Source organism: Strix aluco, chromosome 3, assembly GCF_031877795.1.
Source record: "Strix aluco isolate bStrAlu1 chromosome 3, bStrAlu1.hap1, whole genome shotgun sequence".
NCBI lineage: Eukaryota > Metazoa > Chordata > Aves > Strigiformes > Strigidae > Strix > Strix aluco.
Genome location: NC_133933.1, coordinates 43,579,733 through 43,607,416, shown reverse-complemented (window position 1 = coordinate 43,607,416; position 27,684 = coordinate 43,579,733). Strand labels below are relative to the sequence as shown.

The following is a 27,684-nucleotide window of genomic DNA, read 5'->3' as shown; positions in this document are numbered from 1 at the left end:
GAAATAATAATTAGCTTCCTCTTAAAGTACTCAGAGGTATTTAGAAAACTACGTTTTCTGTGCATAGGTCTCTTGCTGTCCTACAAATAAGGCACACAGATTCTTTAAGTCTTTATAGCAGGAAAGTAGAGAGGCAGATGTATGGAGAGTGTCATATCTAGTTTGTTTTTGTTTCTTTTCTTTTTTTTTTTTTTTCTTTTTTTTTACAGTGAGGAGAAATTTCCCAAAGATCAACAATGACAAAATTCAGCTATGGACATCAATCTAACCCTGGCTGATTTGCCCAAGGTCAGTTTCTGGTACAGCAGCGAAGCCAAGCTAGAACTCCACATCCATAACTGTAAGGCATTCCTTCTTCTCCTTGTCTTATGGGAGGTTTAATTCTGAATCAGGAAAAAAAAAAATCCTCATAATTGGCACAACCTCTATGAGAAACAGAACTTTGTTCATTAAGAGCCTTGCAGTGGCCAGGGACTGTTTGGAATATACCGTGCAGGGAAATAGCCTCTGTACTTCATAAATGTGCTATGTAAGAAAAATAACAAGTCTAAAAAAAGCTAGCTTAAAAACCTAGCCATCAGAGAACAGGGTTACAGTGAGAAGCAGAGAAAGGGCTGAGTAGTGGGTGAGCTTTGTTGGCATAAACCCATGCATGATAGACTCCACACAGAGGGTGATAGACTCAAGGAGGTCAAAAAGTTTTAGGAAAAGAAATGGTTCACTGCATTTTTCTTTCACTGCATTTCTTTTACTTTCTACCACCTCTGCTATGCACTGCAAGTTCTGTTTGCTAAGGGCCCAGTCAGTTTTTACTTCCAACATCAGGTCAGCACACCTTGAGGAGTATGGATACAGAGAATTATACCATGCCTAAAGAAACAGCACAGTCTAGAGAACTAATTTTTTTTTTGTTTCTTTGGGGTTTTTTTTGTTTTGTTCAACTGGAATCAATTATTCTTAGCAAAACTGTATAATATCCCATGTTTTTTACCTCTGTGCTGGTACTGCTTTTCTTCCAAACACAAACTGCAATGCAGTTTAACTCCCTCTAAGTGCAATCTAACATTGTTGGTCCTGGACTAGTTTAAGGGATAGTGACAAATCAAAAGTAACTCAAAACATACTCCTGAAACTTGAGGTGAACCCAAATTACCACTGCTTTCCAAAAGGCATTGGAAAAGTCTCTGAGCTGTTGGAAGCAAGCAGCAAGCCTGCCAGCATTACAGATAATGCTGCAGTCTGCCTCTTTCTGACTTTAGCATCTTTATCTTAGCAAGCTGATACCACCTGAAGAATTTGACAGATTTTATCTGTGAAGACCGAAACATGATGTCTGTGCAAAGACAACTCCAGCTACTTTGAGTTCGAGCTGAAAAAATAAGATTACTTGATTTGAAATGAGTGCTTATCTAATGTTCCTTCCTCACTGGCATGCTTGCTTGCTACCGCACTTTCAAATGATTCATTTAGCTAAAACTCTCCACAGTCACTGGCTAGCTTTCTTCACAGAAAATAGGCTGGAGTGGGACCACTGGGAGAGAAAAATCTGCCCACAACAACCTCCCCTGCATCATCATCAGCCCTCCTGGTGGTGTTAGTACATGTGAATCTCCAAGGGAAACTGCTCAGTAAATGATTGAAACCAACCAGAAAACTGGACTCTTTCCTTGACCAAGCTGAAAGAAATGCAAGTTTTGCATCAACAGTAATGAATATAAGGCACAAATTATGCCCCTGTACTTAGGAGTCTCCGCATACCAGCCCAGAGAAGGTGGGCAGGCAACATGGTGGTGCCCCCAGCCAGAAACCTGAGACACAGACCAACCTGAGGCCAATCTGGTTTCTTGCATTGCTCACTGGGCTGTGGATCAATTTCCTAGAGCCCCATACGCAGGGCAGGACACTTGATGTCGTGACGCTCTGCAGCCAGCACAGCACGCTCTTTCTCCATTTCCCAGCAGGCAGTCGTTGAACTGTTTCGCTTGTACATTTTTCCTAAGTATCTGCTATAGACCACAGCTGGGGAGAAAATACCGATGTAGGTAGATCCTTCAGCTTGATGTAATGTGGCCTCTCATCTGACATCAGGTAATTCTGCCCCGCTCCCAGTGCCTACCTTTCCCTGCTATTGTGCTTGGACTGTTGAGGTCTCCTTGTACCAGAAGCCCCAGAAAACAGTGCTGCAGTTCATACATACATACAGATGTGTCTGCGTACACGAGAGCTGGCGGGCCGTCTCCTGGTATATGCTGCATAAACTAATGGATCATCTTAAGTCCCTCCCATTTGCAAATCTTAGTATTAGATATGTAATCATGAGATAACATAAGCATCATATATGTAAAAGCACATAAATTCTAATACGCGTGTGCCCCTTTAAAACCAGGAAATAGCTCTTAAAGACTGGGTACCCTGCACATTTTCTGATTGTCCATCAGTGATGTCATTACTTTGTCAGAAATCCCAATAAATGTAAAGGTCTGACCTTTTCCCCCCAGATAATTTCCTTTTCATAATAGCAAGAAGACCCAACCAAGCAGTGAATTTCTGTGAGGATTATTGCACTTCTTGGGTGGCTGATATGACTTGGCCTCTGGCATCAAGCCATGCTACGTACTCCAGAAATGCACTGCATTTCATAGGTTATTGCTTGCATATTACTGCCGGGCAAGTGAACGCTCCATACGCTGGAACAAATTCAAACGCCTTGAAAGGAGATATCTTCCTCAGCGTTGGCATTCATGTGCTGTGGCTGTAAATTACGCCCAGAGTGTTCATTTTCTTTTTAAATGTGTTCTCATCTCGTAATAATTAATGGTGTCAAGTTACTGGTGTGAAAAAAGCCTGACTTTACAACAACGATGGATTAATGAAATAACAGTCATGGCTGGAGTAACAGCAATAAATTGTTAGACAGGAGTGACACACCTGAGGTGATACTTTCAAAGGCCTTAAATTATTTAGGTTTCAGTGTTTTTCACAAATATTTGGCTTTTGTTAACATTTGTTTCCGTGTTAAAAATGGAAGTCAGCAGCTCTGGCAAGAACAACTCTCGCTGATGAGCGTGTGGAAATGGGGCACCTGTGCTTTCCAAGACATCCTTCTCTCCCCCAGGGATGACCTCCTACTTCAGGAGTCATCAGAGCTTTGCTATTTGGGGAAGTGAAATCCAAACCCCACAGGCTCAGAAGGGTCTAGAAACCACACCACTGAGCTCACAGGTCCAAATCTCTCCCTTTTTAAAACCAGTGTGAAGTGAGAAACTCTTGAAGCAGTCAAAATGGGGAGAAAACAGAGTAAGCAATTTCCACATAGATACACTTTTGATTAATTTTTTTATTCAATCCATTTTAATATTCAATATTATAACATATGAAATGCAAGAAGAAGAGGGACAGAGCCCTGTGGATATATTAGGAGGGAGGAAAATCTAATTTAGAACACTAGGAAACTTATTTGATGTCACAAAGCACTGGATCAGGCTTTCGGAAACTACACCTAAGGGCAAGGCAGAGGGAAAAAATATATTCTCTCTACTTATAATGTGTCTGACGTGAGATCCTTAATTGCTGGCATAAACTGGTATGAAAAATGGACTGCTGATATCAACAGTATTATATCACTTTTAACTGATGAAGGTTCTCTATGCATTTCCCAATACATATTATCAATTACATTGGGTGTTGTAAATTGATATTTAGGTATTATCAATTAGACTGTGTGGTAGGAAAGAAAAATCCTCTGAAAATTGCAGATATTCCTCCAAACATCAACTCAATTCAGATCATACAGCAAAACTAATAAATACTAAACATTTTTGTAAAGCAAGTAGGACCTAATGAAAAGACACCAAAATCATCAAGAAGCTTCCCAATGCAACAGAAAGCATTTGATTTCCTTTCTCCTTGAATATTTTGTTTTCCAGGCTAGAGGTTATCTTCACTGTATTCTCATGATGGCCTCACACTGTTCCTTCATCTCCATCAAGGCTTGCATCAGGCTGTGATCTGTCCCATGGGTCACCTTCATAATATTATAGGCCTTGAGGAGTGAACAGAAAGGGACACGTTAGTCATTGTGCAGACCATGCAAAGGGGTTGGTCCCTGCAGTGGGGCAGGGATATAAGTACTGGTCCTCAAGCAGTTGGCAGCAGGGGGCTTGAATGCATGGCATAGTAGAAATAGGAGTGAATCATTCCAAAGTGTATAATGATTTGTCCCTGACAAAGGAGGAGGCGCTGACACATTATTCTTAGGTGTTAAAGGTCATGAATATGTTTCACAGATGGATGTTTGGAATAGTAGAGGAAGATACTTTTGCACTGAGGCATGAAGGCCATTTTAAGATTGGTCAACTACAGCACCCAAGGTTTTGATACATTATTTAAAAGACAACTGTGACATTCATGACGTTAGTAGCCTCAAAGTCCTGTAAATAGAAATGGATTAATGTTTAACCAATGGAATAAAGTGCCTTAACTGCATCAGGAGAAACTATGCATAACATCAAACAAATGAGTACATTAATAGTTTCACTCTAAAAAGGCATGCAGGGGAATGGGTCTTTGCTGCATCTCCCAAGGATTATTTTCTCTGTGTGTTTGTCATCTTCTATTGCTAGGCCAATTTATGCTTGCTGATATTGCCTGTAGTGTTGCTGATTCCCTGCCACAAATATGTCTGAAATGCTCTTTGCCCAGCTCATGTTTAGATCATCACTTTTCATATGACATTTCTTCTTCTTCCTTCTATTAAATTCCTTCTGCAAGGAGAGAAGTACCAGATGGAAATGGACTCAGCACTTCTGAAGAAAGAACAAGGGAACTAGAAGTGTACTGGTAGGAGAAAAGACATCAGAGATTTTTCCTCATCCCAAACTGAGGAATTGTCAAAACCTAAATGCAGCCTGTGTTTCAATGGGTTCCTGATCCAGTCAGCTGACAAAATTCAGCTAAATCAGCTTTGGATTGCAGAAAAAGGATCTGTTTGGAAACAAATATTGATAAAAGGGCCTCATTTAAATTGGAAAGATAAAAATATATTATTTGGTGGAATGAGTGAAAGCCTACTTCCAAATTCTAGAGACTGGCAAGCATATGAAAATTCTAGTACAGTTTACTTTTGCTTCAAATTAGCTAATTCTTAAAAGAAGGAGGCAGCAAAAGATTGAAAGAACAAGTTGAAATAGCAGTCAAAGCAAATCAAAGTGTGCAAGGAGCTCTAAAAAGTCAGATATGTTCTGAGCTACCACAATGCCCTACTACTAAATGATAAAATACGCAGTTACACAGAACAATGGAAATGCTTTCATCACCATTAAAAATGCCTAAGAAATGTGAAATAAAATCAGAAATCCTCAATTTTTGCGTATTTCTATTTTAGCAGAAATAGAAAGCTCGTCATGTTTTTGCAAAATGTTTGCAAGTAAGTCATAATTATACTCCCCGAAAAGACTACTTAAATTGTTCTTAGTGTTCTGTTTTTCCTAATTTAACATATTAGGGAAATATTGTAAAGAATATATCATAGAAGTATTTCAACATAGTGGAATGTGAAATATCAAGCTGTACAAGACCTTTTTTAAAAAAAAATAAATAATTGAAAGATTAGTGTAAAAAGCAAGAATAAGAGCCAGTCCTTCCCTGGCAGAGACAGTGGGATGAAGACAGGTGACCGCTTGCATGGTATAGGAATCCCTGGATGCTGCAGAGCAGGATAGCTGCAGGTGGGATCCCATGTGTGTTGCAGTGCAGCAACACGTAGATGCACCCAGGCTAACTAGGAAGGGACAGAATCATCCTAGAGCAAAGTGGCCAGGTGAATTGGCCATGGATCCAGACACACTTGGTGCGCAGTGTTTGCATGCCCTGGTCACGAAAGCCGATGGATTTCTCGTGAATGACCTGTGCAAAGAGCTGTGCATTTGGATACATCTGAGTCGCAGTCCTGGGGCAGCTGACATTGATCTTCAGCCCACCTACGGGACAGAGGTCAGGCTAGTAGTGATGGACCTGGACACCCTGATGCACAGCCAGAGATGTCCATACGAATATACCTCTGTTAATAGGCAAAAATCCTTAATATCAAACCTAATCTTGAGATTATGCTACTACTGCTGACTTCTCTCTCATCTCCAACCTTTCCTTTCCATTTCCTTTCTTTCCTCAGTATGGCAGATAAATGCACCCAGTCTTTATCCTTTTGTTTCCTCAGGGAGAAAATAATTTTCATGCAATGTACTGTCTCACACACTGCAGTACGAGTCAGAACCAGCTGCATTGAAGTTAGAATAGCAATGACTTCTGTAATTCCCCAAATTAAACTAGTATTAAATTATGTAGCTGTTTTTGCAAAGGTCAGTGTGAAATGGCATAATTTCACCTCCAAAGCAAGAAATTGCTTTACTGGGTAGAAACAGGAACATGCAGGCTCTCTGAACACTCCCCCACTCTCCTAAATCACACAGCTAACCAGCAGAGTCGAGGCTGAGCAGAGTCATGAGGTCTGTGTGGCCTTCCTCTCAGCTAAAAGAACAAATCTAATTAAGAAAAACTATAGTAGTCACAAGACAGCAACACAGGCCACAGTGTCATCAACCACACACTGTCTCCCTGAAGAATATAAAACCCATTAGATTACTGGTATGGCTGTTGCTCCATGAATGCAAATGAAATGCAGCACAGTCATTTGCGCCTGATTTGCATGGGGATGGGACGGGATGCTCATCACCACAGCTGCGGGGAACTATGTGCAGATGCAGGACGGCACCGCTCCATCACAGGGAAAGCAGGAAAGCAAATGGCCATGTGCCAAAATGGCATGAAGCGAAGGCTAGCATTTCAGAGGGAGTATCTGTGTTTTTCCAGGCATAGGAAAACCAAAAGCTGTCACAGTTACTATCAACCACAACTGGTAAACTATTCAGCGTTTGAAGCAAACACCTAGAGAAAGGAGATTTCTTCAGTGTTGCTGTGAAACCTGGGAGGAATTTTACCTCAATTCGTGTGCTTTTTGCCTCCACACCAGGGATTACAGTAAGGGAAACGATATTGTACCTACTACAGGCCTTCATGAGACAAGACAGTCATGCCCATCAGCTCATGGGAGGACAAAGGTGCTCCTGCCACCCTTCCAGCCAAGTGCAGCATCTAGGGGGAAACTGGCCGGTCAGTGTCAGACATGTGTGCATCCTCCTGCCTGCCAGCCCTGTCCCCACCAGCCATCACTCAGTGGCTGTGACAACTGCCCTGCTCAGGGAAGTGCATGGGCACAGGCAGACACTGACACCACCGCAGCCCGGAGGATGGAGCAGCAGCCAAGACAACGCGATGCAGCACTTAGCTTTTCGCCTCAAGGAGATGATGCTCACAAATGAAGTCATCTCCTTGAGTCTAAGCCTTCTGCCCTGCACCCTGCCTGTCCTCCCAAACCAAGCCCAGCTCCACTCAGGTTATGGGCAACCAAACAGGTGAGCTTACAGTGCTTTGAAGGTAACAAATGACACCTAACAAACATTTATGCTAATGACTGCACCTCAGGACAAATCTATACACTTGCTAGGGGCTCCCGTGAGCTCCAGAGATGCAGACCCATCCTGGGCTCCTGCAGGAGTGCTGCTTCCCTGTCAAGAAGCTTTTCTCTTCACAAGACATCTTGTTCCAACTTTTGTTATTGCTGCTTTTTACAGTCATTCCAGGCTCTTTAAATTAGGTTTGTCAGACTGGGCTCCAGCTACGGTCTTTTGCTGACAAAGGTTTTCCAGATCTATAATTCCATTTGTCCTCCCACCATTACATCTTTCATATATATATGTATATAAATTTAAAAATAATACCTTGGTTGTACAATAACCAAGGGCTACCTTCAGGTTTTATTCCAGAAGTGGAGTATTGCCTCTCTATAACACTTCTGTTTCCAAAACCTGGCAAATTAGATTCTGCAGGGTCTAATATACTTTTAGGGGATGATTTCATTTTAACAGGTAACGTAAAGCTCTCCACATTATTTAAGCTTTCTTTGGGGGCGCAGGGCAGAGAGCTAAACCCAAAAGGCGCTAAGAGTAAGGTGATTATGACAGTGATTCATTTTCAGGTGGCACGGAGAGCAGCAGTATAAGGGCTGGGCTGCAGAGCTGTGTATGAATACCTACTGGTCTTAACAACGCATCTGATGCAGAGAGGCTGTCAATCCCCAGCAGCTCTGAGGCTGTGCCTGATTAAACAGGATTTATATGAGTGAGGTGAATTTCACTCAGATCTCAATTCCTCTGCACCTTCCACATCCTTCTCCTTAATGCCACACTGAAATTAGTCTGACGAGGGTTCCAACAGGGTGCTATTCAGTGTCAGAGTGTATTAAGAAGAGTAATGAAGCAGAGAAGGTAATTGAGTTTCTGCTCTGAGCATGTGGCATGCTCTGTTGACACATCTAATCACAAAGGGCCGAACTGTGTTCTCATAAAACTCTAGGACATTATCTGAGTTATACTAGGAATCACATCCTTTACTCACAACAAACTGGGAATTATATCCTGTTCTAATTTGTTCCAGCATAGACAGAAATGAAGGGAATCAGTTTCAGATCTCATTCAAGGAAGCGTTGTGGCCTATGCTTACAAGTTGCATGGGGAAAGAGGATGCCAAGAAGCTTTTCCTCTTCTCAGCTCTGCTCCCAGAGAGTAGGAGTTCAGTCTCTCCCTGTCTCACACGTGGGGGAAAAAGGGGAGGCTGAACAGGGAATAGGCAAAACCACAACAGGATTAGTTTGTAAATGGTTCTGCATCTCAGCTGTAAAGCACTTACTGTGTCCTTGTGGACCACTAATGGCTTGGAGACCACAGTTAGAGATGCACTGAGATATGGCATAGAATGGTAAGCAGCACCTTATTCTTCCTTTTCAGGGAAAGAGGAGATCGCAGCTTGAAAAAAAAGTTTCTGTGTTAGGCATGCTCAGTATTCACAGGATAATACAGTAGCAATCTGGCTTGCAATAGGCAACTTCTTTACTAAAAACATAAAAAGCCCCATCACAACTTCCAGCTTCACTGATGAGCAGAATTCAGATGTCTCTAGGGGAATTCACTCCAGTTTAATTTAATGCAGTATCATATTAGAAATGCAATTAGAAGAATGCCTGTTGATATATTGCAGCAGTATCAATGAAAATAGAAGCTCCTCTGACTGGGGTCTCAGTCCACCTGCTAAAAAGTAAAGTCTGAATGTTTGGAAATTATAAATATTATGGGGGAAATAGCAGAGCAGATTACCTGGCACATGACAGATATATGACTTACTTCTGAATAATGCATGGAAAATAGAATTGATTACTCTTCCATCTGCTTTTTAAGGACCAGAATTGGCCATAATTTAAATTAAATTTATCAAGTGAAGATTTAAGTTACCAAGACTTAGTAAGACTGGCATTGTATTAAATACTAATTTATTATTTCAACATGTGGAAATTATCAGTTATTCAGCTTGCATAATTAATCAGATGTTAAAACCAAATAGATACAGGGTTTGAAAAATGTAAGTACAAACCACTAAGTTATCTAGAGAGTCATGACTGATATTAACTTTAAGGGGGATCCAGGCAGGAGCAAAAACCACTTCTCCACCCACCCCCAGTGCAGACACACCCATCCCCTTCTATCCCAGTCAGCTGCCCTAACTCCTTGCCACAAGACTAGCTCTTCACATAGCAGGGGTGTTAAACAAGGGGAACATACAGCCAACTTCTGCACTTCTTTCCAACACTGGTGCCAGCACTGGGGCCTGCTTCTGCCCAGCAGCAACATGCAGGTAGCTGGACCAGGTGGCTTTCTGCAGCACCCAGCAAAGGCAACGAGGAGGCTGTGTCAGGCACTGGAGGTGGGCCGAGCGATGAGAAGGGGAACCACACAGAGCATGTACTGTCTTCAGGGCAAGCTGACCACAGGACAGTCGAGGGGAACTGGAGGCAGCACATCTTCCAGGGGAAGAAAAACACCCTAGCAGTGATTGAGGGCTTGAGACTGGAAGCAAGCGAGAGCCTAAGTCCTGAGGATATGTTGCACATGGAAGGGGAATCTTCAATATATTTAAGATGATACTAACAGCAATGTAACGGCAGAACAAATAAGAGCCCGGGGTAGGAGGAGATTAATATAAAAGTCAGCTCAGGTACAAGAGGGATGGCCTAAAGCTGAAATGTAACTAGCAAAGCACCAGCTGCAAAACCTGATCAAAGAAGAGAAAAATGATGAATGATATAGAAATAGGAGGGATCAAGAAGCATGCCTGTTGATTTGAGTGTGGCTCACAATAAAACACAGGCACGGAAGGCAAAGTTCTCCAATCTGAAATCACAGATCCCTGATAGGGAATAAGGAGAGTAGAAACTGCAGTTCTGCTCCTGTTCTTTCAGTGTTCCCAGATTCACTTTGCTACGGTAAGAAGGAGAGTATGAGGCACTGAGATATTTTTATCTCTTCAGATCTAATAGTAATTTTTCATCCAGGCACCTCTGAGTTATTGAACTGTAATTAGCAGTGACTGATACTGGAGGAAGTAAGTGCCTGAAACACTGAGCAACAGCGACCTATCACCACACTCAGCTGCAGCCTAGGGAAACACCACTGATGGAAAAAGTGGTGACGAGAATCCAAAGGCACAAGGTATAGTCAGAGCAGAAGAAAGGGAACACGACAGGTTTGGGGGAAGTGAGGGTGGGGGACAGAGAAGAAACAATTCACAACACTGACCTGTTTCAAGATCTCCAGCGCTTGAGGAAACATGCCTTGACTGTACTGCAGTTTGCCCACTCGCATCAGCTGGACAGCCCTCAGCGGATGGAAACCAGGATAATACAATCTGCAGAGAAAAAGGAGGAAAATGTGTCACTGTCAGCTCTCACCTTCACAGTCACTGCCTCTGCAGAGAGCTATTAGGGTGGGACTGCAAAGTCATTGTGAATGTTAATAAGGTACTCAGAGAAAATTAGCTGCACTACTGAGAAGCATGAAATACTGAGGGGAATTAGCAAATTATTACTCTCCATCTCAGAGGAATGCCTTTAACATTATCCTGTTAGAAAGTGACGGGAGTTGGATTATTTAATTCGCTACTGTTGGATAATACAATAGCATTTACTGTACTTAGTGTTGCAAACAGAGGTTGTTCACAATCTCAGGTCTCTGGAGAGCTATAATTTTAAAAGGAAGCTTCAGCAGGGGGAAGCCAGTCCTGGATCCTCCAAGATGAAGTGGAGGGACTGGAAGGAAAGCAGGTATGTAACACTGAGGGCACCATTTCTGAGGGTTTGCTTGCTGCTCTCTGTTGCAGAAAGAACTGGTGCTGCACGTTCAAGAAAACACCTCAGACTTGGCTTGTGCATCTAGACAAGCTATTTGATAGTGTGAGGATACAATCCTGTTCTTAATTAATTTCACAGAAGCAGAGGTTTTCCATCAACCTCACTGGAGTTAGTAAAAACAGAACTATGCTCTCTTTTTTCCTAGGAAGTAGATGGAGAGCAATGTCATCATTAATTCGCCTCGAGATGCTCTTGAGATGTCCATGTTTCCATGGTGGCCACTCCATATTTCCAAATCCTGCCAGTCCTACGTCCTGGATGTGGAGAGCACGATATCTCAGAAGAGCAAGCTGGGGGCTGCAGAAAGCCATAGACATGACTTGACTAGAACTGGCCAGCAGGAAACACAAGGTGAAGGGGCACACCTGGAAGTTAAGTAAGTCTTAGATATTTTTTGACTAACTACACAAATGAAAGAATAAAAGCCTTAAGCATGACTCACCAAAGACAAACGTTCTATTTGATCAAAAAGCATTTTATTTCCTCAAGTACACCAGTGGTGTGCTTGAGGAGTGTCTAAAAAATACAATTTGTCAGATAAGCTTCGCCAAACCTATGATCATCAGACTTCAGTGAAATTGCTAATAAATGATACCACTGCAGTCAGAAAGAAACTTAAATCTGCATGAATATGATTAAATGCATGCTAAGACATTAAATGATGTAAAGTTGTACAATGCATAGGAATCTTCTGTTAAGTCTGCATGCAAATGAATGAGTTATCTTTCTCCATTATTTTTCACTAATGAAAATGCAAACACGATTAATGCAAACAAGTAATTGTTTAAAGGGCTGTGTATCTGACTGTCCTTACAAATCTCAAATGAAGAAGTGCAAACATCATGGAAATGTTTTCACACCCAAACCCCCTTTTTCTGCTGATCCCACACGGTTTCAGTGAAGACATACAGAAGCACATGGGAAGCATGTCTGTCAGGATCTCAGGAGCAACAGCTCTTGATCTACCAAAGCCTCTCACAAACCAGCAGAAACCAGCTCCTCAATGAGAATAATCCACCCTGAATTGCCACAAGCACCACCTGTTCAGACCCCTTGCGGGTTGCAGTTCAAAAAGATTGGAAAGCCAGCAGACGAGAGAGAAGAAAAATTATAGCACTTATCTCAGTCCAAACTGACCACTCAAGAACTTCAGGGATCTGGTTAAAGAAAAACTGGAAAACTAACAGTAAGTTTATTTTTAAATTTTGGGTTTGGTTATTATATCAATTAACATGATGATATCTGCTACTAGTTAAATAGGGAGAAAACACAACTAAGTCAGATATTTTGGTGTGAATTAGTGAAGAGTAAGAGAAATTGCAGTGCTAACATGGCACAAATGGGAGTAGTGAGTACATGCACAACTTTGTAAAAATTGCAAAAAAAGATGCCTATATGATTGTGTACTTCCCTGCTGTAAAGGAAGGAGTAAAAAGGTCATTCTGTCTCCTCTGGGCCACCAAAATGCCCGGAAGCCTGGGACAAGGATCACAGCCACAGCAGAAGGAGCTAGGGAGGCAAAGACTTTTTGCACAAGGTGACAACTCAGCTTTGCAGTCCCCACTAGACTCTCTCTGCTGTATCCTGACAGCTCTGATTCTCTTCCCACTGCTCCTCACAGTCTCTTCACATCTCCTTCATTCTACACCTTTACACTTCATCCTTTCAACCATCTTTTTTAATGACTCTCCTTTTCCTTCCCCTCTTGAATAACCAGCCCCATCCAAAATACCAACACAAACAGGGAACTTGGGTCCTGCCTCTCCTGAAGCCACCACAGGGATGGCAGCTCACATAGACAAATCCAAGCTATGCTTTAGTTCAGCAATGTGGTGCCTGCTAAACTTCACGCAGGTTCATCAGAATTCAGAATCTGCCCCTCCATGCAAACGGGTTTGTTTCTATAGATCATACATTCACCTGCAGTCAATAAAGATTTAGGATTGTGGTATATGCAGTAGTAGAGAAAACAGGCAGCAATCTAGCAATGTCAGATACCCAGCCCAGACTACTAACCATAAACTAAAGCAAGTGAAAATTTAAGATGAGGACACAGAAGGAGAAAGTGTGAAACAAAGAACCCTGTGCTCATAAATATTTACAAAGCTGTTCTACTGAGCTGATTTATGCTCTGATCTTATGCATGTACATAGTTATATTTTGCAAGCCTTAAAATTGACATTTGAAACAACTGTTTATTACCATATTCTGGAATAAATCTATTAAACTATTGGAACACCTTTTGTGGAAGCACATCCATTGAGTGAGTTTACTAAAGAAATCCAGACAGCTTGCAGCTCTTCTGGGAGACATGTAAGTGGGAAAAATGCTGCTGACTTCTTCCAGACATCCCTAGGACTCAGTATTATGAAGAACTGGCATGGCAGAAAGAACTAAGAAGCAGTGTCAGGTACTTGTGAGCCAATTTATTATACCCACGCATTTCTCTGAACAAAACAAAGTGCATAAATTTAAGAATAAGGAACACATTTACCAGTCAAGGAACTGGTACCTAAAGACTGTCAACAAGAGACTAAGACAACTATAGAGAAATACATGCTGTAAAACATGTTACAGCTTGGGAAGAGCAGGATTTCAATCTGTAAAGGATTTTATGAGATTTACCAGGGCCTGAGGGACAGCAAGGGGAACAGTAACATACTGAAAGCTGAAATAAAGATATTTCTGTGGAGTGATGTTTCCTGGCCCTTGGCACTGGTCAATGCCCAGTAGTTCACTTGCAAAAAGAGATTAAAGAGAACACAACAACTAACAAGTAAAGCTGTGCTGTAAAAAAGAGAACTGTAAGAGGCTGAGAAAGATCTGTACATTTTGTATCACACCCTCTGTTTATATAAGGCAGCACAGCTTTGCTCACATCTATAACCAACAGTATCCATGCTGGCCTGTCCCTCCAGCACGCCCTCCTGCCTATCAACTGGTCCCCCCAGTTTGGTGTCATCTGCAAACCCCACAGAAGTGCCTTCTGTTGCCTTCTCCAGGTCATTGATAAAGATGTTAAACAGGATGAGTCCCAGGACAGGCATCCAAACAGGGTACAATCCAACAGCCATGTCTTCTCCTCCCCACCTCCCTGCCCATTCCCTTCAATCAATTTTTCACCTATCTAGCTCTCTATTCACCTGGACTATAACATCAGAAATAGCGTGGCCAGCAGGGACAGGGAAGTGATCTTACCCCTGTACTCAGCACTGGTGAGGCCGCACCTCGATTACTGTGTCCAGTTTTGGGCCCCTCACTACAAAAAGGACATTGAATTACTCGAGCGTGTCCAGAGAAGGGCAACAAAGCTGGTGAAGGGTCTGGAGCACATGTCGTACGAGGAGCGGCTGAGGGAACTGGGGTTGTTTAGTCTGGAGAAGAGGAGGCTGAGGGGAGACCTCATCGCCCTCTACAGCTACCTGAAAGGAGGTTGCAGAGAGCTGGGGATGAGTCTCTTGAACCAAGGAACAAGCGATAGGACAAGAGGCAATGACCTCGTTGCACCAGGGAAGGTTTAGACTGGATATTAGGAAGCATTTCTTTACAGAACAGGTTGTTAGGCGTTGGAATGGGCTGCCCAGGGCAGTGGTGGAGTCCCCATCCCTGGAGGTGTTAAAGATTCAGGTTGACATAGCGCTGAGGGATACAGTGTAGCTGAGAACGGTCAGTGTTAGGTTAATGGTTGGACTAGATGATCTTTAAGGTCTTTTCCAACCTAGATGATTCTGTGATCCTAACTTGGATGCTCACTTCCTGATCTTCTTGACCTTGCAGAGATAACAGTGAGCAAGCTGGCCAGCTCTCCCAGCGCCTTTGCTGGAGGTAGCCATTGGGTCTGATGGGTTTGTAGGGGTCACGCTCTCTCAGGTAATCCCTGTCTTAACCCTTATTCTGGGATGTGCCTGGGAGACTTCATAGGCAAACAGTGAGGCAAAGAAGGTACTGGTTAGCTTACTACTCAAAACCTCAAATGAAAGCTACTTCCTAGTCTCCAGGTAGCTTGCACCAGTGTTTCACTGTTCCAGGCACCAGGAGTTCCTGCATTTCATTCACAAAATACAAGGATACCAATTTTCACTAGGCAAAGATATGCCCCACACTTTGTAAAGCAATAGCTGCTTCTAATACACTGTGAAATCAATAGTTCCTGTTTGCAATTCAGTCACAAGGTTTGCCTTGATTAACCCCCAGAGCAGTCACTGAACATATACTTTATAAAGAAAAAAATATTTTTCTTCATTCTATATATTAACTCTGAATCTCTCGAAGCAATCCCTTGTGTCCTCATGTAAAGAACAATGTAAAAAAGACAACCCTTGACAAATTTTAGCCAGTTCCTTCTACTCCTTAATACTGTAGTTCCATAATTCTACTCAACTTATCTCCCATTACAAGGTAAATAATCAGAGCTTTCGTGTTGTCTTGTCAATTAAAGTCTAGTATTAAAAAAAGAGACTGCAAAATCACTGACTTTTCTGATGTCTCATATTTTAAAACAGATGCCTACCATTCCTTGTAAATCAGTCTGTGTGGTTAACATTGACACTGTTGTCTTCAGCCTGATGTAATTAGAAGCAGGCAGGATTTATAAAACCTGAAATAAGGGTTTAAAATGGAAATGTTACAAGGCTTTTTAATACGGTGACATGTAAAAAGTGATGCTATACATAACTGTAAATTGTTTTGCAGTACCTTTTAGTGCAAGTAAATATGACAGCATAAAAGACATAAAGCAGTTTTAGGAGCCGCAGCATCAGAGAAGGAATTAAGAAGAGGCTCCTGGGCTTCAGCAAAGGTGGTGAGCAGAATGTAAAGAGGACAGCGTCAGCCTCATGACAGAAACATATACAGCTGGTGGAAATGTTCACCACAAATATACACCCAATAAGTTCAACCTCCTCTTCTTTCTCTGACTCATTCTTGATTTCTGAACTGCTCATTAGTTGACTACATTCATTAAAGCTGTTCACTGAACTGCAGCCTTGGAATTATTTTTACGTGGTCTAGTTATTTGTTTTTTCATTATTCAGTGATGTGAGACTGGTCATCTAATTCGCATGATATTATTTCTACTCCTTGGCTAGCCTGAACAAGGGGTTCTAAGTATGAGAAATATGAGAAAGATTTTTAGGACCAATTTAAGGACAAATTATTAGTTATGCTAAATAGTATGAAACATCCGTTACCTATCAACATTTCCAAGGAAGGAACCAGTTATTTCATGAATAGTCAAAGAAATCATATGCCTTGGGAAGATGAGACAGGTAAACTAACCATGACAGATCTTAAATGCCAAAGATGCCGCAGCTATTCAGTCTGATCTCCTACACAGAATTTCACCTGGCAATTTCTGCTCCAAAACCAGCAATTTGAGGCTGAAATAGTGCTTAACAAGCAATGCTTTATTTACAGAAAATAATCTTAAGCAGCTTTATACATAATTTGCTCAATATTAATATATTTTTAATAAGCATGAGCCCTATGCAGGAGTTTTGCCTGGGATGGAGCAAAGTTACAGGGTTATTTTGGAGGAAGTGGGAAAGTGTTATCGATACTGGACTAAGTGACTCTGTTTTGCATGCCAAGTATTAGAAGTCTAGTTGAAATAGCTATATTAACCTGTGTATAATCTTTAGGGGTCCCTGTGAAAGCCTTCCAAGAGAATACTGTCCTGGCTTTCATGTTAATAATGTGTTTTTTCTTGGAATAATAAAGGTGTTTATCTGTTATTCTTTCTGGCTTCTCTTTCTCTCTCTTTCTCCCTTTCTTTTATTCTCTTAACAACTTCCTATTTATCATGGATGACCAGGTAAGTTTAAATCAGCTCAGTACCTTACAACTCCCCTTATACCTTCTGCAGCAGCCATGTCATTTTTGGAGTAGCAGACTAAATCCTTCACCTGTGGCAGACCTGATATACTCCAGCTGCCCTGAAATGTTTATTGTCCATTTTATCTCCCCATCACAGTGTCTCGTGGAGACGATCAAAACATCAGTGAACAGTTTAATGCTGGCATCACTATTTTCTATTTTCTTCCAGATTTGACCTCTCTCACTTGGATTTTGGGATTGGCTCCTCAACACTAGCAGGGAGGTTTTCCTGGAGATAACCACTAGAGCCCATCCCTAAAGCGTTACAAAAACCTTTGCCAGTGTTGAGAAGACATTATTAGTAGAAGCTTTATGCTGGAAAATCTCTTACAAACTAAAGCAGGAAAAGTTATTTTCTGTTACTATTATGTAAAACTATTAATTACACCTAAAAGACTTTTCTTCTGGTTTAACTAAATAACAGCAGAAAGTCAGCATCATTTTCTGAGCCAGTGGTTCTCATATCAGTAGAGATGTGTAGACCTAACACCTCTGATCAGAGTTGACTTGGAAGTCTCCATACTCTTATAATATATCCTGGCTGTACATTTTTGCAGACTAATTTACATGTGCTCTCGATCTGTATTATTGCTGTATTGGCAAAACTCTAAGTATCCCCACTATTGAAATTTTCACCAACAACCACAACTCATGTATGAGTCTCATCATACTAAGCACTAAAGAGCACGGCATGACAGCCTTTGTGGTTGTCCAATGTTACAAGAGAAAATCTCTGGGAAAGCTAAGAGTTGAACATAGATCTCATTGTAACTTTAGGATGTTTTTTGGTTCAGGCAGAGCCGAGTTCTTGTGTCTATGCTGTCTTGTCTATCTGTCTGGCTCTGTCAATCCAAATAAAAGTAAATGTAGTTTTATAGGCTTGACAGGCTTGCTGTATTTTGCAAATGAAATGTAGAGACAGTAACCTTAATTTAGAAACTTTTGTGCCAGACTGCCAATTTATTTTTCTTTTATTTTTAAATTCTGTCTTCACTCAAGAAATGCCCTGTTATTTCAGTGAAATAACTGCTTCTGGAAACAGTTCAGGATTTAGATAAATGAAATTATGGCTCAAAATATTTTTCATCACATCTGCATCTCATACTGTTCCATTACTATTTGTTTCAGTGATTTAACTGATGTGATCAAATAAGCAATCACACTTCTTAATAGACTGAATTCTCAAGAAATGTTAGCTATCCATCTCGGAAATAATTTCTCTCTGGCTGCTGATCATTCTGCTGTATTCCTTATGGTGATAATTTATGTCACATTAAAATGGATATTGTTCCAGATGTTGGCTCTGCCAAGATTTGAATGATAACTTCAACAAATGACGAAGTGGTATAAACTGCAATTTTCATATTGGCTCTTGATCTGACTAACTCACCCACTTAAAGTGCTGACATTGTCTGTTTGAACTGTCCACTTCAAATGTTCTGTCTTCTTCTGGTGTTAAGAGATGCTAAGGAAAGAAAGAGTGCTCAATCTGGGATGGAAGTAGGAAAAGATGTTATATAGATTGTCCCTGTGTCCTGGATGATCTTCAAAACATCTTGCAGCTCGTGGGTTTTTTTGTCATGAGTTCACCATCTTTACAGCTAAAGATGGTTAGGAAGGACTGTTGCTGCAGGTAGGAACATACTGTCTCAGTCCTTGCAGAACTAGAAGAGTAAGAGATTAAGGTCAATAGTTTAGTTCAAAGTATTTATAAAAAGATTTTAAAAGCCATATAGGGTATGTTGGAAGAATGCTAGAAAACAGAAGTGTAGGAAAGACAGGAAAGGAAGAATGGGAAAGCTAGTTAAAGAAAACATGCATGGAAAGAGAAGTAAAATACAGAAGGAAAATGTACACTAGAGACATTGTAATTTGTGACAAAGGCCTTGATGTCACCTCCCCTTCATCAGTGAACCTATGACTGGCTGTCGATGCTAAGAAAAATGGCCCACCTTCTGCATCTCATACAGCTGAGAATACAACTACAAGACTGGCTGCAGATACAAGCAATGTAAGTTTAGACTCCAGATTTCTCAGAGCAGATCACAGATTTACAGGTTTGCATGATCTTTATTCTTCAGCCACAGAACCAGAGAGTGACAGGAAAATGAAAAGCACCTCTGGATCCCTTAAGCGAGTTGCATAGAACTTTCCTCTAATTGATTCCCTCTGCTATGATACAACTGCCCCCAGTGTCAGAGACACACACATCTAATTGATACTAGTGCCAGTAAACTTCAGAGAGGTCGTGCGAGTGTGTGTGTGTGTGTGCAAGCACAAACTGTGCAAGGAAGGATGCAGCTGGTAGTATTGACATCACATCTTCAGTGCAAAATGTCTTCTCTCCACTCACCAGTATCTCAGATCACCTCAGAAGTCTGTTGTAATGCAGAAGACAGATAACATGTGACTTAGATCACTGGTTTATGCAATAGTATCAAACTTCCTTGTTTCCTTTTCTATTGGATCTCCAGATAATTCTCCAGAGAAACTGTCAGGTGCAGTGCAATGACACTTTCTCTTTAGAGAGATGATTACAAATACCAATTTCAGACAGGATGGCTGAAATCTGGAGACATAGTCATTTTTCTCATGACAGCTGTGGGTCAGGAAAGAATCAAAGCAGCATGTTCTTTGGCTGGATTTGTCATTTTCCACTTCTGGGGACTAGAGAGTTATCATTATTTTTATTTTTTTTTTTTTGTACACATAGGTCAGTGTTTTAGCAAGCATTTATATATACAGTGATGGGTTCTGAGGTAAGCTGTATAATTTGGGAAGTAGATCTTGGAGTTATAATGGATATTTCTGTGAAAACATTAGCTCTGTGAACATTATGGTCAAAAAAGCAAAACAAATCTTAGGATATTTTTAGGAAAAGAAAACAGAGAAGTGCTGTAAAAATACATCATGCCACTACATCTTGGGTATTGCATGTAATTCTGATCCTGTCTTCTCAAAAAAGTTCAGCAGAAAGGTATAGACAGGGGTGATGAGGACAGTTAGAGGGAGTACAATGAAGGAGGAAATAAATAGAATAGGACAAGCCTGCAAAAGAAAGGATTGTGGAAGGACTTGATGATCTACAAAATCACAAAAAGCATGGAAAAGGCAAATGAGGAATGATCACTGTTTCTCATAATACCCTGAATATATCAGACAAAACCAACAACTGGCAGGTTCAGAACAAATAAAAAGGTGTTCCATCTCACTCAGACACTAGTTGAACTATCAACCCAGTACCTCAAGGCGCAGCTAATTTTTGATCAAAAAGTAAATGGATAACCAAGTCCAGGTTCATATTTTCTTCTTCCATGACTACATCAATTGGCATGTTACAGTCACCCTATGATCACCAAATCTTCTTTCCTGCCTGCTATTTCCAAATGATAAGCTTCCAGTTTAGAACAGGTGGAAGACTGTGAAAGGACTCATAGTTATCTTCCTTATTTTTTGGTATCTCCCTGAACCTGCCTCTTTCTTATCCAGTTTCTTATCCATCTTATCTTTTTTGTGCAAATGACCAACCAGAATGACAGTAACTCTGTAATACTCCATTACATTCTTCATTGAAGCTTAGCTCTGTGGTATTTTCCTTCATTTAGATTATATTGTCTTATCAAAAACAGTCTTGCATGATCCATTTTTAGCAAATCTACACTGATTTTTTTACAGCATTTTCATTCTTTTAACTTTTTTTTCCCTTGACAATCTGCCCTAAATATGTAAAGTGATGGCCCTCTAGTTCCCCCTTCTAAAGTACCATGGGTACTTCAATTGTTTAGTGTCAGCTCTGATGTGAGGGTGCTCTCTGAGCACCACTTTTATTTTGGAAGTGCAGCGTACCCTGTCCATAGCTAACAGTGAAACTAAGTTAATACAGAAAGGAATTTACTTTGCATCCAGTTAGCAAGATGGTCCTTTTTGCTTTGTGATATCTTGTGCCATTTTTGCTCCCCAAGTAAACACCTTCATATCTTCACTAACTTCCACAGTGGCATTGTGTTACCAACAGTTTCATGTTAATAGTAATATGGGGGTTATGGAAAAAAGTGAGACCAGGCATCTCTCCTTTGCCCCACAGTCTTCCTATCAGCAAGATGCTGGTTCACTGTCATCCCAACAGCAGACATCTGATGCACCTCAATGTCTACAGACTTCTGATTTGGTTGGGTAGCTGTTGAACCTAATGATACTAATCTCACTGTTCTGCCAATGTCTAAATGGCTCATCCCCTCGTTTTTGGCCACACAGCTGCCTTCCAGAGTCACCTCATTTACAACTTTTTTGCTTTCACCCATAGTGTTGTCACCTTTCAAAATTTGTCAGGCCTGTCCTTTACCAGCTTTCATTTCAGTTTTTCTTGCTTCTTGGATACTTACTGTCAATAATAATAGCAACAATAACAGCTTAATTAGCATTTGCAAAATTTAGTGAGATTCTTGCGCATAACTTGTTAGGAGCGTGTCTGAACAGGAACTCCATTGCCTGATGTCAGATATCTCATTTAGACATCTAGCCTTACCTCTCATGTCTCTGCTTTTCCATCTTTAAGATGAGAATACTGATCTATTCAGTGGAGCTGCTATGAGGGCTAAATTCAGTCATGTTTGTGAAGAGTTTCGAGACTTCAATAGGAAGATTCTGCAGAAGTTCAAAATATTAGCACTAGTTCGGAAGAAAACTACAAAACCTTGGTAAGCTACATGGTTAAAATACGACAGCTAAACAAGACCATCTGTCTGAACTGGAGAATGCTTAACTTCCATCCAGTTGCTCAGCTGGCTAGAAAATTTCTTGCATGACCCAAAAGGCATGTAAATTGCTCCAGAGTTTCCTAGGAAAGAAAACAATCTGGAAGAAAGGGGAGGGGGGAAATAGCATTCTTTACAGAAAAAAGGAGACCTGCTATGAACTTTATGAACAACAATCACGAGCAATAATCTCTCCCAGTCTCTAAAGTGCTGCCTGAAATGCTGGCTGAATATAAAGGAGAGAGTTTTTCATGTAACACCACTATGCCTCTTCACGGCATGGAAAATGGTGTGCAATACTTCAAAAGACCAAGGCATGCTTGAACTCTCTGTTTGTAATTGAAAGTAGCATGTTCACTGAGCAAGCATTTTTCAAGCAAAGCCATGTTTGCTGTATACCTTGATTAATGAGTACTTTTGTACCTTGGCAGAACAGGCAGGGGGTAAAAAATTTTTAAGAGAAGATTGCTTGAAGAGGAAATAGATCCATGAAATTAATATCTCAGTTCATATAAAGGAAAGCAGTTCTCAAGATTTCATGCTTTACATGGTAACTCATATCATAGCTAGTTTAGTTTGTGAGCTACTGTCTCGAATGGTTAAATCCAACATGTATGTTGCAGATAGCAGAACATCTCAGGACACTTTCCACTGATGTAAACCAGTACAATGCCACCCATTTTAATACTTGATGCATAGACTGCCACAGTTATATGGCCTTTTGCTAGCACAGGGAACACCATGCTTCTAAGAGCTATAAAACAATGTTAATGTCAGCATCACAGAATCAAAACCAAGTTTCCAGAACATCTCTCAGAATGCACAGTAGTTTGTAATAAAGATTTTTGGCTCACTTTTTGTTCAAATGTTGCTTTCTTCCTACAGTACTCTCTGTGACAGAAAGCAAAGTTTTATTCCCAGATTTTGGTTCAAAATTATTTGTAATCTTAAGCCACCATTTTGTAATCATATGTTGTCCTAAAAGATTCTGAGGTTTTGCAAAATTATACCTAGCTATAGTTATGGGGCCCAGCCACTCAGAGCTTGTTTAGAGATGTGTTGAGACAGGAGCGTAAAAGATACTCTCCAATAGGCATTTTGCATCGAATTTCCTCAGTATGAGGTTTTGGATTGCGTTTCTAGATTAAGTCATTAGATGTTTGTGTCTTGACATGACAAGGATATATTTCTATAGGCAAGATAAGAGATGAACAATTCATTTAAGCTAAAGTGCAATGCATTCAGGGACCTACTGAATAAAACTCCTGAGTAAAAACAGAAACAAAGGGTTCCCAGACTGAAAATATAGGGCATGATACACAGCAACCCAGTTCCCAAAGAATTATCTGGTTTTTTTCTCCCACTTAGTGGCTACTACATAAAAATAGATGATGGGTCTGTTGGAAGGATAATGTTTTCTCCAACCATGGGAACGCCAGCCCTTGTGAGGAGAGCCATGGAAGGGTGGCCGCCTCTTCAGACCAGACCACAAGTGTAGTGGCTGAACATGACACTGAAGAATATGGCCATGAGCCCACCAGAAGTAGAAAAAAAGAGAAAAAATCCACAAAACCCCCTGGAATCTGCACAGGAAATCCTGTGGAGTTACTTGACAGAGACCTGATCAGTCCAGCCCTCACAATGGTACTTGCTCAGGCACCAGTGGAGGCATAGACATTTTGTGTCCAACCTCCTTTCCTTAGAGGCTGCAGGTAGATATCCCATTGGTGCAGTACACTTCTGACAGGAATCCTCTGAAGCGATGTGATGTTTATCTTGCACCCCGTTCACTGAGGGCAGCAGGCACAAAGGAAGAGCTACAACTGCACTATCATGCCTAAAGCACATGAATAAATGGCTTGTAGCAGACTAAAATTACGAAACAGTGAGCCACCACATTTCTCTCTCAGTCAGCTGTGTGGAGACAATTAGCACATTGATTTATGGATGAGTGGAGGAGGGGAAATGAGCAAAAGAAACACATGTGGACTCTATCAAGTACTATTTTTTCTATTAAATGTTAGTTGTGTCCCACTGAGCTAAAGAAAGACTCTGTAATACTTGGCCCACAGTTTCCAGTAGACGATTTCTGCACAGTGAGACAAGGTTCACAGTTCTAGCTCAGAAATAATAGCCAGCACATTGGGAAGAGCTCCAGCGAGCTGTTGTGCAAGTGCAGCAGAGCTGCCACGGTAACCAATCTATGGGTCCTGGACTACTATATCTTCCTGTGTCCCAGGTTATACTCCTTTGTTTGGCATAATTTTTACTATTGGTTTCCCATTATACGCACCAGCTGATTCTGAGGCAGAACCTCCAGTCTCTCTCACAAGTCATTATTTTGAGAAGAAATACCCTTTTCTCCCTCTTCCCAGATACTTGTCTCCTGTTTTCTTCGCCATTTTCCTCTTCTAGTTTTTGTACATTTCTTTCCTAATTTCTCTATCCTTACCCTTAATTTTCTTCCGCTATTCTCTACCCCACCAAGTTGCCTTTTTCCCCTCTAAACTCTTCTCACCATCTTCTTATTGATAATTTTATATTTTTTCCATTCCTGGGTTCTACCTACCTACATATAACCAAAGTTGTATGTCCTGTGGAGGCTGATTGCTCATTTGGATGGGCTACATACAAGATATATATCTCTGAAGCAACTGTTAGACCACTAACAGCTGCTTCAAAGTAAACTCCCTATACACACTGAAAATTACATGTTAAGACATGCAGTGGTATACTGTGTATAAAGCCTCAGGAAACTACCCATTGATCTATGACATGTCCATTAATCTCTGCAGCCTAAAGGGCATCTTTCTAAATTGGTACAGGAGGCAGCCATGAAAAGAAATCTGTCAATACTCTTTTGAGAGGCACAGGAAAACCACACACTGAGTCTTTGCTATTAAATATGAATCCATGGCATGAGGCAGGCATCAAAATCTAAAATGGCATTTACTTGCCTTGAGCAAAAACAAAATGTCATGGCTCCATCTGATTTTACAGAGTAGCACAATGGGACTTCACCATTTGATTGTCAATTTGTGATTTCTCTGAAATATGACTTAGATATCTCTTGGCTTTCACAGCATCCATTATGAGGATTTTTGTACCACATCCAGTTTGCATTTTGTGCTGGACCAGATGTATCTCAATAGAGTGCAGAAAAAGGTCTCTGCTAGGTGACAGCTTCTCTCCCAGAAAAATGGAGATTTTTCATGTAGTCACCTTGCAGATGCACATCACAGCACTGCAAGCTTTTGTAATAAAAAGTACTTCATACTCTTTCTTGGAGCTGTATCTTCTTTCTTCCTCTGCTCATGGTGGCACATCAAGTAATGTTCTTGGTCCACCTTCCTCCCTTTTTTCATAAGACTCTGTCAAGGGACCAGCAACTCTGAATCACATGAAACACCAGTTCTTAGAAAGGGCTCTGCTAATTGCCTACTGGCTTTCTCCAGACTTTTTTGCGTAAAAGCTATGACATACCTTATCAAATATTTAAGGCAGTGCTTTACATTGTCCCTTATCAGATGACCAGCTGATGAGAATTGTACCTTCATATAAGGAGGTACATGGCTCAGTTCTAGCTCTTACTTGGTTGGTGCTACCATCAACTGCCATCCTTAGCCTTGAATCGTCAGAGCTGCTCTCACCCATATCTGTTATGGAGAGGCAAGAGGGTGGACATGTTGATGGCTGAGCTCCTGCTTTGACTTTTCTGAGCAGCTTTGCCACGTGTGCATTTTACCTCTCCCAGGCATGTTCTAGATTCCATCCTAAAGCTGAATGACCACTGCTTTAGTGTTTAGGCCATGGTTTTGAGATCTAACATCCCTCTCCCTCAGAAAGCACCTGGATTACTATTGCAATTTTTTGTATAAATTTTATTTTAAGCTAAAAGATAATAATTACATGAAAAGGAAACCCAAAGTTATGCATTTCTAGATGCTATCAGACTTTTTAACAATGCACTTCCAGAATAGAGGTCAGAATGAAGCCCACTTCTGAACACAGAGTTATTTAGCTACAACACAGCAGAAGGTCTAGATAGTTTACCCATGTAAATGATGATTTTTATATGTTGCTATACAGTACAAAAAATGCTAACCACGCAAGTAAGTTTTGCAAACTATGTATCTTTTTTCATTGCTGGTTTGAGGCATGATACAGTAGAATCTTTAAAACTGCAGAGTATTAACTTCTCCATGACATTTGTTTATGAATAGAGATGAGCCAAGAGGGAAATTTTGCTGTGCATGGAAGTACACTGACAGCATGAACACTACTGTGTAGTAAAAGTATTTCCACCTTGACACAAGTAGATTTAAAATGAATGCATGCAGATATGCAGATTGCCTTCACATTTAAAAATATGAGCCCAGACAGATTAAATATAACCATACCACAATTTTTTGATTCTTACATGATAGAATATAGATCAAGTAATTTCATACAGTATGTCATACAATATTATACAACACACAAGTCATAACTTCTGAAGCCTGTTTCATGTGGAGTAATATTTATATCAGAAAACAACCACTGAAAAAGGCTACCTTCCCCTCAACAGAGAAGGAATAAATGGAGAGATTACTGGGTTACAGAGCACAGAATGCCTTGTTTTGTCTCCACTTTGGAGCACATACACTCTTTTTTTTTCTCTCTTCTTTTGGCAGCCCTGTCTTGTTTTGGGAACAGCCAAGCCTCTTCTGAACTCTCCACCACCAAGTCTCCTTTAGCTTTTAACATGGTTTGCCCATGCCCAAGGCTCCTTCACCGAACATCTTTCCTGTGTCTTTGCCCGCAAAGGGCTCCTGACAAGATTGCTAACCTCCACAGTCATCAGACTTCTTAATTGCATCACAAGCCTCATGTATAGAATAGGGTATCAAACCTAAGCTTGGTACACTGTACTGAACTACTTCCATCACATACTCCCATTACCAGTGGTTTTGTAGCATGACTCTACAAACAAAATCTTTATTTTTGAAAGCAACAAATGACAATTTACGTGAAGAATAGATTCCATAAATCAGAATAGCGAACAAACTGATGTCAGTTTGGGCATATAATACCTGTAGAGCAGCTCACCCAGTGTGTCCTTGTCACCCAGTAACCATCCCACAACATTGCTATTGATTACCTCACTGTATGTGTATTATTGTGTCACATTTAATTTTAACACTTTATTTAAATTCCATGAACTCCAACATATCTCTCTACCTTACAGATAAGGTCAACAACTCAAAACAGATTAAAGACAAATTACACATACTTTAAAGAAAGGGTGTTTGGTCAAACCTCAGTTCTATATTTGCCAGTGTACATGGGACTATCCCAATGAATGCTGAGCTGACTTGATTAAAAATTATGACTGCAATATGAAACACTTTTTGGATTACAATTTCAAATTTTCATAATTTATACTATGTGGGCAAGCACACTGATTTTCAGGAGGAGTTTGGAAATAACTGCAGTTCTTGGGTAGACATAATTCTTCTGCATAATACCAGAGTTAGACAGCTTGTCTACCTATAGACTTTCAAATTTAATTTGAATTCATTAATGGTGTGAATTTAAAGCAATCACTTCAGTCATGTTGGAGATACTGTCATTGAAAACTAATGCAGAGTTATTTCATGTTTAGCTTGATTCATTTCCAAAGTACATTGAGCCATACTGCATTAAATTGAGAAAAACACAAGG

At 40.7% G+C, this 27,684-nt stretch overlaps 1 protein-coding gene across 2 annotated transcripts in view; it reads right to left on the bottom strand.

Moving 5' to 3' along the window:
* Positions 1–3,319: 3,319 nt before the first annotated feature.
* SMYD3 (SET and MYND domain containing 3) overlaps positions 3,320–27,684 on the bottom strand; it is a 430,467-nt gene continuing 406,102 nt past the window's right edge. For both annotated transcript variants that reach the window (XM_074818336.1, XM_074818339.1), the window contains 2 exons: positions 10,743–10,851; positions 3,320–4,042 (listed from right to left, as the gene is read on the bottom strand). In XM_074818336.1, the coding sequence (XP_074674437.1) occupies positions 3,941–4,042; positions 10,743–10,851 (211 nt within the window). In that variant the 3' untranslated portion in view covers positions 3,320–3,940. The remainder of the gene's footprint in view (positions 4,043–10,742; positions 10,852–27,684) is intronic.